This window comes from Manis pentadactyla, chromosome 9 (genome assembly GCF_030020395.1).
Source record: "Manis pentadactyla isolate mManPen7 chromosome 9, mManPen7.hap1, whole genome shotgun sequence".
NCBI lineage: Eukaryota > Metazoa > Chordata > Mammalia > Pholidota > Manidae > Manis > Manis pentadactyla.
The window spans coordinates 37,921,390-37,936,655 of record NC_080027.1 but is presented as its reverse complement, the minus strand read 5'-3'; the positions used below and the strand labels follow the sequence as shown (position 1 = coordinate 37,936,655).

General features: G+C 36.8%; 1 protein-coding gene across 11 annotated transcripts in view; it reads left to right on the top strand.

The window, feature by feature from the left end:
* EMSY (EMSY transcriptional repressor, BRCA2 interacting) overlaps window positions 1-15,266 on the top strand; it is an 88,569-nt gene that overhangs the window by 24,708 nt on the left and 48,595 nt on the right. For all 11 annotated transcript variants that reach the window (XM_036895400.2, XM_036895399.2, XM_036895396.2 and 8 more), the window contains one exon: window positions 5,932-6,199. In XM_036895400.2, the coding sequence (XP_036751295.2) occupies window positions 5,932-6,199 (268 nt within the window). The remainder of the gene's footprint in view (window positions 1-5,931; window positions 6,200-15,266) is intronic.

Here is a 15,266-nt window from a genome sequence, read left to right as displayed (position 1 = left end):
TCCCAGTTTAGCCCCCACTTCAAAAGTGTCTACTGCTCTCAATTCCCAAGTCTTTCTGGGGTTCTCTGATGCAAGTGGTCTTTTTTTGTTCTTCTGTTTGCTGTCTTAGGTTTCCACTTTTGTGAGTATGCTTGATTGGTTACTTCTTATCTGATTGTTTTCCCAGTTTGCAAAACTTTACAGCTGTTGTCTCCTTTACATTTAACCTTACAGGTTTATGTGTCTCTTCTTTAAAAAAAAGTCCCTTCATACTGTTGTAGAGGGATTTGGGGGAAGGAGTGGAAGTAAATTCTTGTGTCCAGTGTGTGGTCTTTTCCACCTTTGAATTTTCAGATCCATAATAACTTTCATTTAAAGAACCACCTTGAGTTTCCTGGAAAGAGATCATTACATAATATATAAGAAACCATCATTTTCTCAATAAACTAAATGTGATAATGAGCTGATCTGTGGCATATGATTCTATTTTCAGTCTTAGAATAAAGCATTATGGTGTAGTGTTAAAATTAAGCAAGAATTTTTGTAGTCAAAGAGGCCTGAATTAGAACCCCAGTTTTTCCAGTATGATCTGAAATATATTAGTCTATCTAAGTCTGTTTACCCATCTCTGAGATGAGAGTAGCACCAGTCTTCTAAGGTTATTGTGAGGATTAAATGAGATTGGGTATTTTAAAATGCAGCTAGGGTATGTACTAAAAAAAATGTTAGTTCCCTTCCCTTGCAGGTATTTTATGGAAAACAGTGTTTTATTTATTTGCACTGTTGAGAATGACTTGCTCCAAACAAGTGACTTCATCAGTTAACTGAAGCTTACACCTTAATGTATAGAAATTGAGTATTTTTGATGACCTGTTACATGTTACTCTGAACATACTTTCTGCATTTGTATTTGATGACTCTAAGGCAATCTTTCTGAATACCACTTTTCATTAATATTTAATATAGTTAATTGCTTTCTGAGTTAGCCTATATTAGGTGTCATCAGCCTGTCATACTCTGAGTTTTTAAGTCTACTTAATGTAATTTTTTTATTGTCATCTTTGCTAGATCTTATTTCATCATTAATTCTTATTTCTTCCTCACTTCTCATCTCTTGTTTTAATTTGGTATTTGAGAAATAGTGTAGCAGAGTTACAGGTAAAAGAGCAACTGCCTCCCATCCATGTCCCTTACTGTTTTATTTTTATTCATTATATTTAAAACCAGTTTGACACTATATTGCATACTGTTTATTCCCTATTTCTCCCTTAGAGCATAGTTACTGAGGGTGGAGACTTTGTCTTATTCATTACTGTATTTCCTAGTGTTTAGAACAGTGACTAGGATATAGTAGGTGTTAATTAATATTTGTTGAATGAATGAATGAATAAACAATTAATACATCTGTTTCCAATACTGGCTCTGTCACCTCTCTTGAGCCTTAGTTTCCTTATAAAACAGAGATAATTATCAAGATAATTAGGTGATTCATGGAAAATGCTCAACAGTGCATTTGATGAATGCTCAGTAAATGTCACCTAACATTGTTAACTTTTCACTCTTCTTTGGTACAGCTATATAAAAATACTTGTAATGGATGGGGGTTCACCCATAAGTGAAGTTGGTGAATTTGTTTTTTTGATTCTCTGACTTTACTATGTTTTTGTATTTGTTTTTTCTTCTGAATTGTCAATTGAGAATGGATAGTTGAGGTAGTCAGACTTGTGATGCTTATGAGAAGGTGTATTTCTCCTCAAAGTCGTACATGAGCCATACCATGATATTTTATGTTCAGAACCTTATATATGTTCTATTGTATTTAAAAAACAAACATTTAGAACAAAGTACATTAAAATAAGACTCATTCATTCCACAAATAGGTATAGAGTACTTTGTTCTAGATGCAAAACTATTACTTCATGTGTACTCAAAGCCATTAGTTTTGTTATTTCTTGGACAAGCTGTGTGTATGTAGGACTAATAGGTATTCTCTGGGATTTTTGTTGTTATTTTGTTTTCCTTTTGCTGGGTAATTAGATTTTTTGGAACACTCTATAGGGCTGTTGCCATTATTGCATTTACCTTGGATTTCTCACAAATCCTACTGTGTAAGTCAACCTAGGAATTATTTTAGGTAAAGTGACTTTTACATTAAGTGTAATTATTTGTGAATTTGTGGATTTGATTCAAATTCAAATAGGGTATGTATTTTTCAGGGTAGACAAATTTCCACTTGTGTTAATGTGGTGCCTTCATTTCAAGTGTAACATTGGTACAGCACTTATATAAACAAAGCGACAGAATATAGCATTATGCTTTCATGTGCTTGATTGATATTTTTCATTTTATCCTTAGGGTGCAAGTCCCAGCACTCTTAAGGAGTTTTTGTGAGTGCTAGAGCTAGAAGGTCAGTAATTTGAATTATGGCCTGAATAAACACTGTTTGGTTCACTTGGTTTCAAAATCCCTTTATTTCCCTTATTGTAATAAGTAAGTTTAAAGTGCAAGTAAGTTTTCCTCAAGGTGGATCTCTAATTTTGGATGACCCCTTTTTAGATCAGAAATCAACTGGCAGACTGAAATCTTAAAATATGTTTCATCATTTGTGTCTATAACCTCAAATATGCTCTTAAAGTCTCCAGATTTATTTTGCCAAAATTTTGTTGTCTTCATGTTAGAAACCTACATGCATACTCCAGTTCTAAAATTGCAAATATTTCACACAGGTGTGAATGCTTCCCCATCCCTTGCCCACCACAGACATTGCTAACTGATTGTGGCACACTCCGTGCCAAGCCTCGGCGAATTCTCATCTGTGCCGCCGAGCCTTCATAAACACAGTACTTCAGGAAGCTACACCTTTAGTTCAGAATTGGCAAATTTAAAACCTAATTGCCATTGCTACTCTAATTGGTTTGGCTGTGGTAGTTGCTATGAGCTCTTTGGATTCTCAGGAGTATCAGAATTTGGGGAAAATACACATAAAATTTTCTAATGAAATAAAAACAGAGTACATTAAAAATATTTCCAAATTGATTTGATCTATAGTACCTTTACGGATGTCCTTTTACTATTTATTAAGTATTAATAATAAGCTAGTAATAAGTACCACTTGTTTACTGCCAAATATTGACCACCTGCTATGTGCCTAGCACCATGTTAGATGCTTCACATCATTATCTCATTTAATCCTTATAATGATTTGCAAGACAGGTATTATTATCCCTATTTTATAGATGAAAATTGGAACCCAGAGATTTTAACATGTCCAGGGGCCTGCCATTTGCTAATGGCAGAGGCAGGTTTAAACTCAGGTTCATGTGACTCTTAAACTTCTGGTCTTTTTACCATAGTAGTCTGCTTCTTTTCAGTTTATATGATGGCAGATGGTTGTTCTTGTAATAATGCTATGTAGGTGTTTGCTGGTAAAAATCTGTATATCTCTATTGATTCCTAAAATAATTAACTCCTTAAAGTAATGGCCATGTACTTCTATTTAATAATTTTCTGTAACACTGAAAATATATAATAATGATACAGTCAGAGCTTCTTTGAGATGTAAGTACTAAGTACAGACATACTCAGTATATTTTGACTTAATGTCAAGCCTTCTTTAGGACTGATAGAAAAGATGAAAAAGAATTTCTCCCTAAATTCTTGGGAATTTTCAAAATAATTTTCTGTCCTAGGTAGGTAACAGGTAATTTTGGTCAAAGAAGAAAAAGAAACTCTGCTCTGTTTTGGGTGTCACTATGCCACTATTATACTCACCCAGAAAAAAACTGATACTACAGATTTGTAAATGATTTTTGTGTTTCAACAGTAAAATGGGGATAATAATAGTACGTGTATCATAGGAATTGTTGGGATATTTATATTAGCCAATGCATATTAGCTGTAGGAACTAATCTTGATTCTGTTCTTTTCCTTAACCTTGTCATTTCTGTATGTCCTATTGGCTCTGCCTCTTAAAGTAATCTGAGTCTGGTCACTTCTCTTCATTTCCATTACTAACACCCAAGTCCAGCAGCCTCTATCATTTCTTGCCTGTTCTGCTGCAATAGCCACTTTACTAGTCTTCTGCTTCTACTCTTGCCTCTTACCACATAGTAGTTAGAATGATCTTTTAAATGTAAATTAAATTTTGTTGTTTTCCTACTTAAAATCTTCCCATGGTTTCCCATTAACTTAGTATAAAATTTAAACTCTTATTCTGGTTTTTCCGTTTGATCTGGCCTGTGGTTACTTTTCCAACCCTGCCTTGCCCCATATGTTTTTGCCGCACTGGCTTTTCCTTCTGTCTTTAAATACATCGAGCTAACTTCCACCTTAGGTCCTTTGCTCTATCCTGTTCGCTGTCTGAAATGCTTTGTCCCTATATCATCTACAGTTTTGTAGCCATACTGGCTAACCTTGAAGTCTCTCTCTTTCCTGCCTCTTTTTTCTCTGCTCTCTGTATCAATCTATGAGGAAATCCTGTTTGTTTTACCTTTAAGTATATTCAGAATCAGTTCATTTTTCACCACTTACAAACTTTTTGGTCAACATCATCTCTGCTTAGTTTGTTGCAGGAGCTTCTTAATTTATCTCTTTGTTTCTACTGTCTCCCCTACTGTACTTTTTACCTAGCAGAGTAATGATTTTTTTAAAATACTTTATTTTTTAGAGCATTTTTAGATTTACAGAAACTGAGAAGATAGTATAGAAAGGTCTCATATACCCTGCACTCAACTTCCCCATTTGGTGACATTTTATATTAGTATGCTACATTTGTTGTAATTAATAGACCAGTATCGACACATTGATATAAACTCAAGTCCATGGTTTACTCAGATTTCTTTACATTTTCCCTGTTGTCTTTTTCTGTTCTAGGCTGTCACGCTACATTTACTTGTCATGTCTGTCCCTTTAGGCTCCTCTTGACTGTAAAAGTTGCTCAGACTTCCTTTGCATTTGATAACCTTGACAGTGTTGAGGAATACTGGTCAAGTACTTTGTCAAGGATGCCCCATTATTAGAATTTGATACTTTTCTCATTATTAGAGTAAGGTAAGGGTTTTTGGAAGGAAGACTGAGAGATAAAGTGCTATTTTCATCTCTATCAAGAGTATATACTATCAATATGATCTTATACCACCTAGTCCCTCCATTACCTCTCTCTCCTACTACTGTAGGAGATCTGTCTCCTTCTGCTTTCTACCATATTAATTCCAATCCTGTTAATTAGGTCCTTGAAGTTTCTTGAACATACCTAGCTTGCTTCTGCCTCAGGGCCTTTGTATTTGCTGTTCCCCATGCCATTGGATGCTCTTCCTCTAGGTAGGAACATGGCTCACACTCCTACTTCTGGTTACTGCCCAGTGTCACCTTTCAGAAAGATCTTTATTGAATACTTTAAAAAAATAAAATCATATAGCACTCCCATTATCTTATTTCCTACCCTGCTTTATTGTCTTTTTCATATACCTCTACATGACATGTATTTACTTTTTTATTTTATTGTTTCTTTCCCACAACTAGAATGTAGCTTCATGAAAGTATGAACTTTGTTTTGTTCATTCCACTATCCCCAGCATCTAGAACCATGCCTGGCACATAGTAGATGCTCAACAAATATTAATAAATGAATGACTACTCAAATTACTTTCTAGTAAAATTGTGCCAATTTATATTCCCTAATCAGTATCTTGAAATGCTTATTTTGCTCTACTTTGTACAGCATTGAATGCTGTCTTTCAAAATATTTGGTTGGTAAAAATTGTTTCTTTTAAAAATATTTTATATTAACCAGTAAAGGAAATCCTGCATGTATTTTTAATTCTATTTCTCTTTGTTGAATTTTTTCTTCATGTTTCATAAGCTATTTTTGAATTGTATATAACTGACTGTGAGTCTAGATGAATTAGTAGTATATAGTAGGTACATGAGAATAACTTATTTTTCCTTCCTTAGGTTATTATAGTGACCACATCACCGAGTTCAACCTTCGTGCCCAACATTCTCTCCAAATCCCATAACTATGCAGCAGTCACTAAGCTTGTACCAACATCAGTCATTGCTTCCACAACTCAGAAGTCACCAGTGGTTATAACCGCTTCGCAGTCTTCTCTGGTCAGCAGCAGTGGCAGTGGTTCTGCAGTGTCACCTGTTCCCAGTACAGTTGCTGTGACAGCCGTGGTCTCCTCCACACCATCTGTAGTCATGTCAACAGTAGCACAAGGTGAGTGGTGATTCACTGTGTGATTCTGGATTTGTGATGTGGGAATTTTATGAAAATACTGTGGGTGTGGTTTTTTGCTTTGGCTAAGTTATATCAGAGATATTACCACTCTCCTTCCCCTCCCTGTTGAGAATGTCAAGATAGTAAATTACTCAGTTTTCTTACATTAATATGCTTACTCCAAACAAGATTTTTTGTCAAATGAATATTACCTACTCACCTAAGCAATTAACATTTGACAATATGTAGGTTAAATCTGTCAAGAAAGATTTCAAAAGCATATACAAATATCTTTAATAGTATATAGTATTTTTAAATGAGAAACTTGAAATTATTATACTACAGGTTCTTCAGAAGAAGTGTTAAGTATACAACCTCTTTAAAGTAAGTTACCTAATGGTAAGTGGGGGAAGAGGAGAATTTCAAGGACAGGCCATTTGCTTTTTTTTTCAGTCTCCTAAATTTTTCTGTATGGGTGGATGATGGGAAGTATTAAGAGAACTGAGGCTGAACTGATGGACAGTTGCTGCTTAATAGCAGAGGAAAGGAAACTTGGGAACTTCAGTTTCATTTTAGCTTAAGTTGGTTTAACCCTCTTCCATATCTTTGTGTTCCTCCTATATGAAAGGCAAATAGCACACTGTCAGAAATGTTCTTTTTACAGTGTTGGTAAGTCTTAAGGTGGGGATCAGAAGGAAGCATTTATTTTATGAAATTCTTAACATGGTTATAGTCTATCAGAGGGAGCATAGAAGCAGTATAGAACAGTAATTATTATTAGTTTTCATTGAATTTTACTTGAACAGTATATAGCTTAAGATAGACCAGGATTTGGAAATACCTCATTTATGAACTAGTAGTGAAATCAAGCCCTCAAATAGGAAAACACAAGTGTTTTTCATAATTGCTTTAGTAATGTTTAGTATGGTCAGTATAACATCGGTACTCATACAGTCAGTATTCCTTTATTCTACAGTCCTAATGGTAGCATGTGAAAGTATCTGCCATTATTTTCTGGCTCTAATACCCATTTAATGTCTCAGTCAATGACCGAAAATAACAGGCTTGAAATTTTATTTGTTACCTTAAGTGATTATTAAAAACTATTCCAACCTTTCCATTTGTGTAGCAGTAAACTATAGTATTAAAAATAGAAAGGATTTTTATATATAAAGTTTGTTTAAAATGTTGGTTACAAAAATGATCCAGATTCACCATTTCAAGATTTGAAGATGAGAGAAGGAAAGGCTACCTGTCTCCTCACCTGACTGACCCTTAGAGCAAAGCAAAACTATCATCCCCTGATAGTTGTTTTTCCCTTCCAGTATTCATCACACAGTTTGCTAAAGTTACCATATTAGAAAGATTACTGTTCTGCTAAAGAAGATGTAATTATTTGAAATATGAAGGGTATTTCTGTTTCTTTTGGTTACTAATAGTTTTATGAAAAATGAATATTCCATGCTCTTGTTTTTCATTCTTAATTTTCTTTTCTTTTAACTGAGGTGTAGTTGACATAACATTGTAATAGTTTCAAGTGCACAGCATAGTGATTTAACCCTTATATACATTGCAGAACTCACAACAGTAAGTGCAGTTACCATCTGTCACCATACAAAGTTATTACAATATTATTGACTAAATTCTTTGTACCGTAACTTTCATCTCCATGACTTATTTCATAACTGGGAATTTGTACCTCTTAATCCCATGCACCTCTTTCTCCTATTTCCCCACCAGGTCATTCTTTATTATTATTATTATTTTGGGTATCATTAATCTACAATTACATGAAGAACATTATGTTTACTAGACTCCCCACTTCACCAAGTCCCCCCCCACAAACTCCATTACAGTCACTGTCCATCAGTGTAGTAAGATGCTGTAGAATCACTACTTGTCTTCTCTGTGTTGTACAGCCCTCCCCATGCCCCCCCGCCATATTATATATGCTAATCGTAATGCCCCCTTTCTTTTTCCCCGCCCTTATCCCTCCCTTCCCACCCATCCTCCCCAGTCTCTTTCCCTTTGGTAACTGTTAGTCCACTCTTGGGTTCTGTGATTCTGCTGCTGTTTTGTTCCTTCAGATTTTCTTTGTTCTTATACTCCACATATGAGTGAAATCATTTGGTACTTGTCTTTCTCCGCCTGGCTTATTTCACTGAGCATAATACCCTCTAGCTCCATCCATGTTGTTGCAAATGGTAGGATTTGTCTTCTTCTTATGGCTGAATAATACTCCATTGTGTATATGTACCACATCTTCTTTATCCATTCATCTATTGATGGACACTTAGGTTGTTTCCATTTGTTGGCTATTGTAAACAGTGCTGCGATAAACATAGGGGTGCATATGTCTTTTTCAAACTGGAGTGCTGCATTCTTAGGGTAAATTCCTAGAAGTGGTAAGTCTATTTTAAGCATTTTGAGGAACCTCCATACTGCTTTCCACAGTGGTTGAACTAATTTACATTCCCACCAGCAGTGTAGGAGGGTTCCCCTTTCTCTACAACCTCGCCAACATTTGTTGTTGTTTGTCTTTTGGATGGTGGTGCTCCTTACTGGTGTGAGGTGATATCTCATTGTGGTTTTAATTTGCATTTCTCTGATGATTAGCAATATGGAGCATCTTTTCATGTGCCTGTTGGCCATCTGGATTTCTTCTTTGGAGAACTGTCTGTTCAGCTCCTCTACCCATTTTTTAATTGGATTATTTGCTTTTTGTTTGTTGAGGTGTGTGAGCTCTTTATATATTTTGGATGTCAACCCTTTATCGGATCTGTCATTTATGAATGTATTCTCCCATACTGTAGGGTACCTTTTTGTTCTATTGATGGTGTCCTTTGCTGTACAGAAGCTTTTCAGCTTGATATAGGCCCACTTGTTCATTTTTGCTTTTGTTTCCCTTGCCCGGGGAGATATGTTCATGAAGAAGTCACTCATGTTTATGTCTAAGAGATTTTTGCTTATGTTTTTTTCTAAGAGTTTTATGGTTTCATAACTTACATTCAGGTCTTTGATCCATTTTGAATTTACTTTTGTATGGGGTTAGACAGTGATCCAGTTTCATTCTCTTACATGTAGCTGTCCAGTTTTGCCAGCACCATCTGTTGAAGAGACTGTTATTTCCCCATTGTATGTCCATGGCTCCTTTATCATATATTAATTGACCATATATGTTTGGGTTAATGTCTGGAGTCTCTATTTTGTTTTCACTGGTCTGTGGCTCTGTTCTTGTGCCAGTACCAAATTGTCTTGATTACTGTGGCTTTGTCGAAGAGCTTGAAGTTGGGGAGTGAGATCCCCCCCCCCCCACTTTATTCTTCCTTCTCAGGATTGCTTTGGCTATATGGGGTCTTTGGTGTTTCCATATGAATTTTTGAACTATTTGTTCTAGTTCGTTGAAGAATGTTGTTGGTAATTTGATAGGGATTGCATCGAATCTATATATTGCTTTGGGCAGGATGGCCATTTTGACAATATTAATTCTTCCTAGCCAGGAGCATGGGAGGAGTTTCCATTTGTTAGTGTCCTCTTTAATTTCTCTTAAGAGTGTCTTATAGTTTTCAGAGTATAGGTCTTTCACTTCCTTGGTTAGGTTTATTCCTAGGTATTTTATTCTTTTTGATGCTATTGTGAATGGAATTGTTTTCCTGATTTCTCTTCTATTGGTTCATTGTTAGTGTATAGGAAAGCCACAGATTTCTGTGTGTTAGTTTTGTATCCTGCAACTTTGCTGTATTCTAATATCAGTTCTAGTAGTTTTGGAGTGGAGTCTTTAGGGTTTTTTATGTACAATGTCATGTCATCTGCAAATAGTGACAGTTTAACTTCTTCTTTACCAATCTGGATTCCTTGTATTTCTTAGTTTTGTCTGATTGCTGTGGCTAGGACTTCCAGTACTATGTTGAATAACAGTGGGGAGAGTGGGCATCCCTGTCTTGTTCCCGACCTCAGAGGAAAAGCTTTCAGTTTCTCACTGTTCAGTATGATGTTGGCTGTGGGTTTATCATATATGGCCTTTATTATGTTGAGGTACTTGCCCTCTATACCCATTTTGTTGAGAGATTTTATCATGAATGGATGTTGAATTTTGTCAAATGCTTTTTCAGCATCTATGGAGATGATCATGTGGTTTTTGTCTTTCTTTTTTTTATGTGGTGGATGATGTTGATGGATTTTCGAATGTTGTACCATCCTTGCATCCCTGGGATGAATACCACTTGGTCATGGTGTATGATCCTTTTGATGTATTTTTGAATTCGGTTTGCTAATATTTTGTTGAGTATTTTTGCATCTACGTTCATCAGGGATATTGGTCTGTAGTTTTCTTTTTTGGTGGGGTCTTTGCCTGGTTTTGGTATTAGGGTGATGTTGGCTTCATAGAATGAGTTTGGGAGTATTCCCTCCTCTTCTATTTTTTGGAAAACTTTAAGGAGAATGGGTATTATGTCTTCCCTGTATGTCTGATAAAATTCCGAGGTAAATCCATCTGGCCCGGGGGTTTTGTTCTTTGGTAGTTTTTTGATTACCGCTTCAATTTTGTTGCTGGTAATTGGTCTGTTTAGATTTTCTATTTCTTTCTGGGTCAGTCTTGGAAGGTTGTATTTTTCTAGGAAGTTGTCCATGTCTCCTAGGTTTCCCAGCTTGTTAGCATATAGGTTTTCATAGTATTCTCTAATAATTCTTTGTATTTCTTTGGGGTCCGTCATGATTTTTCCTTTCTCATTTCTGATTCTCTTGATTTGTGTTGACTCTCTTTTCCTCTTAATAAGTCTGGCTAGAGGCTTATCTATTTTGTTTATTTTCTTGAAGAACCAGCTCTTGGGTTCATTGATTTTTACTATTGTTTTATTCTTCTCAATTTTATTTATTTCTTCTCTGATCTTTATTATGTCCCTCCTTCTGCAGACCTTAAGCCTCACTTGTTCTTCTTTTTTCCAATTTTGATAATTGTGTCTTTAGACTATTCATTTGGGATTGTTCTTCTTTCTTTAAAATGCCTGGATTGCTATATACTTTCCTCTTAAGACTGCTTTTGCTGCATCCCACAGAAGTTGGGGCTTTGTGTTGTTGTGGTCATTTGTTTCCATGTATTGCATGATCTCTATTTTAATTTGGTCGTTGATCCATTGATTATTTAGGAGCGTGTTGTTAAGCCTCCATGTGTTTGTGAGCCTTTTTGCTTTCTTTGTACAATTTATTTCTAGTTTATAGCTTTGTGGTCTGAAAAGTTGGTTGGTAGGATTTCAGTCTTTTGGAATTTTCTGAGGCTCTTTTTGTGGCCTAGTATGTGGTCTATTCTGGAGAATGTTCCATGTGCACTTGAGAAGAATGTATATCTTGTTGCTTTTGGATGTAGAGTTCTATAGATGTCTATTAGGTCCATCTGCTCTACTGTGTTGTTCAGTGCTTCCATGTCCTTACTTATTTTCTGCCCAGTGGATCTATCCTTTGGGGTGAGTGGTGTGTTGAAGTCTCCTAAAATGAATGCATTGCATTCTGTTTCCTCCTTTAATTCTGTTAGTATTTGTTTCACATATGCTGGTGTTCCCGTGTTGGGTGCATATATATTTATAATGGTTATATCCTCTTGTTGGACTGAGCCCTTTATCATTATGCAATGTCCTTCTTTATCTCTTGTTACTTTCTTTGTTTTGAAGTCCATTTTATCTGATACTAGTACTGATACTATGTACTAGTACTAGTACGTAACATACATGGTTATGACCTTTATTTTGAATTCTTTTTTGGGGAGATTGTTTAGGTCTGTCCGATACTTTTTTCTTCCCGTTGTTTGCATGAAATAGCTTTTTCCATCCCTTGACTTTTTGTCTGTGCATGTCTTTGGGTTTGAGGTGAGTCTCTTGTAAGCAGCATATAGATGGGTCTTGCTTTTTTATCCATTCTGTTACTCTGTGTCTTTTGATTGGTGCATTCAGTCCATTTACATTTAGGGTGATTATTGAAAGATATGTACTTATTGCCATTGCAGGCTTTAGGTTTGTGGTTACCAAAGGTTCATGGTTAGCTTCTTTACTATTTTACTATCTAACTTAACTCACTTATTGAGCTATTATAAACAGTGTCTGATGATTGTTTATTTCTGTCCCTTCTTATTCCTCCTCCTCCGTTCTTCATATGTTGGGTGTTTTGGTCTTTGCTCTTTTGTGTTTCCCTTGACTGCTTTTGTAGGTAGTTGATTTTATTTTTTGCCTTTAGTTAGTATTTGGTTGTCTGCTTTCTTTGCTGTGATTTTATTTTCTCTGATGGCATCTATTTAGCCTTAGGAGTCCTCCCATCTAGAGCAGTCCCTCTAAAATACCCTGTAGAGGTGGTTTGTGGGAGGCAAATTCCCTCAACTTTTGCTTGTCTGGGAATTGTTTAATCTCTCCTTCATATTTAAATGATAATCGTGCTGGATACAGTATTCTTGGTTCAAGGCCCTTCTGTTTCATTGCATTAAATATATCATGCCATTCTCTTCTGGCCTGTAAGGTTTCTGTTGAGAAGTCTGATGATAGCCTGATGGGTTTTCCTTTGTAGGTGACCTTTTTTCTCTCTCTGGCTGCCTTTAATTCTCTGTTTTTGTCCTTGATCTTTGCCATTTTAATTATTATGTATCTTGGTGTTGTCCTCTTTGGGTCCCTTCTGTTGGGAGTTCTGTGTGCTTCTGTGGCCTGAGCAACTATTTTCTACCCCAGTTTGGGGTAGTTTTCAGCATATTTCTTCAAAGACACTTTCTATTCCTTTTTCTCTCTCTTCTTCTTCTGGTACCCCTATAAAGCGAATATTGTTCCATTTTTATTGGTCCACAGTTCTCTTAATATTCTTTCATTCCTGGAGATCCTTTTATCTCTGTGCGTCACCTTCTCTGCATTCCTGTTCTCTGATTTCTATTCCATTAATGGCCTCTTGCACCTCATCCAGTCTGCTCTTAAGTCCTTCCAGAGATTGTTTTATTCCTGTATTCTTCTTCTGTACTTGCTCCTTTAGCTCTTAAATATTTCTCTGCAGATCCATCAGCATGGTTATCACCTTTATTTTTAATTCTTTTTCAGGGAGATTGGTTAGGTCTATCTCCCCAGGCCCTCTCTCAGGGATTGTCTGGACTATTTTGGACAGGACTAAATTCTTCTGCCTTTTCATGGTGGTAGAGGTAGCTGTAGGCAGGTAGCGCTTGTGTCATCTGGGAGAAGGAAGTCCTTTCCTGCTTGCTGGTCGCCTTGCCCTTCTCCGCTGCCTGTGTCAGTTACCTGCATTCCTGGAGCAGCCTCTGGGTTAATCCCCTACGCTGCTGTGGGCGGGGTCTACGTCAAAGTAGCGCAGAGCCCTGAGGGGAGTCATAGGGCACCGGGTGTGCTCTCCCGTGAAAGCGGCGCCCGTACCGGCCAGCTGTGTGCTGTCAGCGGCCTTTGGGTCTGGCCCAGGCGGCTGTGTGCTAGGCTGAGATTCTGGGCGGCTGCTGGTGGCACGGCTCCTCCTGGGCTGCTCCTCTGCTGCAGCTGCCGGCTCCCACATGCCTCCCAGGCCCCTTGGTGCTGGTGCATGCGGGCCACACCCAGGCTGTCTGACGCCACCACCGGCGCTCATGGGCCGCTCCCAGGCTCCTCGGTTGCCGCCACTGCGGGCTCACGTGGGCCTCTCCTGGGCCCCTCTGGTGCCGTCCCACCCTGTGATTCTTAATTGTCACTAGGTATCCTCTGAATCTCTTGGGGACTTATGAATTCCCTATTTTCTTCTTTGCTTTTCACCATCCTTTTGAACCTCAAGTAATTATAGGGGAGTTGGACATTTTAGAGGTTAATCATAAATTCTCTGAAATTCATTAACACATGAGAGATGTAAAAGTAAACTATCTTAATGTATATACTCAAGGAAACTATGAGTGTTCTGAGGGTTTTCTGAGAAAATTTAATTTAGGTATTATTAGTACTAAGAAATTAAGGTACTTTCTTTTCAAAAAGGTAAATGTTAGTGGAAGTAGTAATACACAGATTGCAGTTGTGATTCTGACTGCAGGGTTTCTGTAGCAGCTCCTGTGTGGCACATGGGGGACAAGGGCATTCAGTGTCTGCTTCTGTTGGGAACTAGAGATAGGCTGTTTTAGAGTTGACATATCTATCTGCTTATTCTTATAGGTGCAAATGGTTGTAGAAGGGGAAGAGTCTTAGTAGTAACTTGGTGGGTAACTCTGTTCATAAGTGTAGAGGTGGTTCCAAAGCTAGGGAATAGGGGGTACTGTGTGTGGTTGGTTCATGCTGTGGGAAGGGAAAGGAGCTCCTTAATACTTGGTATATGGGAATTCTTATATTTCTATCAATTAGAATGGTTATTCTTTTGGTAGAAAAGAAGAAAAGATAATTACAAAATTTTTTTATTATGGAGATTTTCAAATATACCTAAGTAAATAGAATAGTAAAATGAACCTCCATGTGCTCATTACCCAGCTTCTGGGATGGGCAATACATGGTCAGTGTTGTTTCATCTGTACTTGTTGTTACCCTCCACACACTCTTGACCTGGGATATTTTGAAGCAAATTCCAGATATCATAAAATTTCAGCTATAAATAGTTCAGCAGGTTTCCCCCCCAGAGAACCATAACTCACAATACCTCTATCACACGTATAATTTTTATTTCTCGATATAATAAAATACCCAGTTAATATTCAAATTTCCTTGATAATATCATACAAACATTTTTTTTAAAAATTGTGGTCCAGCCGATGTCCACACATGATTGATACGGGGTTTTGTCTTTTTTAACTTACTGGTCTCTCTTCTTTTTTTTCTCTATTTGTTGAAGAAATCAGTCATTTTTCCCAAGTGTCTCCCATACTCTGAATTTTGCTGGTTTTTATCCACATGGTGTGGTTAAACAAGTTCTCCTGTTCCATTTATTTCCATTAAAACATGTAATTAAGTCAAGATGTTTGATCAGATTCAAGTCTGATTGTTTTTGGAGATAGAGGAAATGAACATTTTATAAGGGATACTGTGTACTTTGATTGCATCACTTTAGGAGGCACATATCTAGTCTCTCTTTAATAATATTAACATTGGTC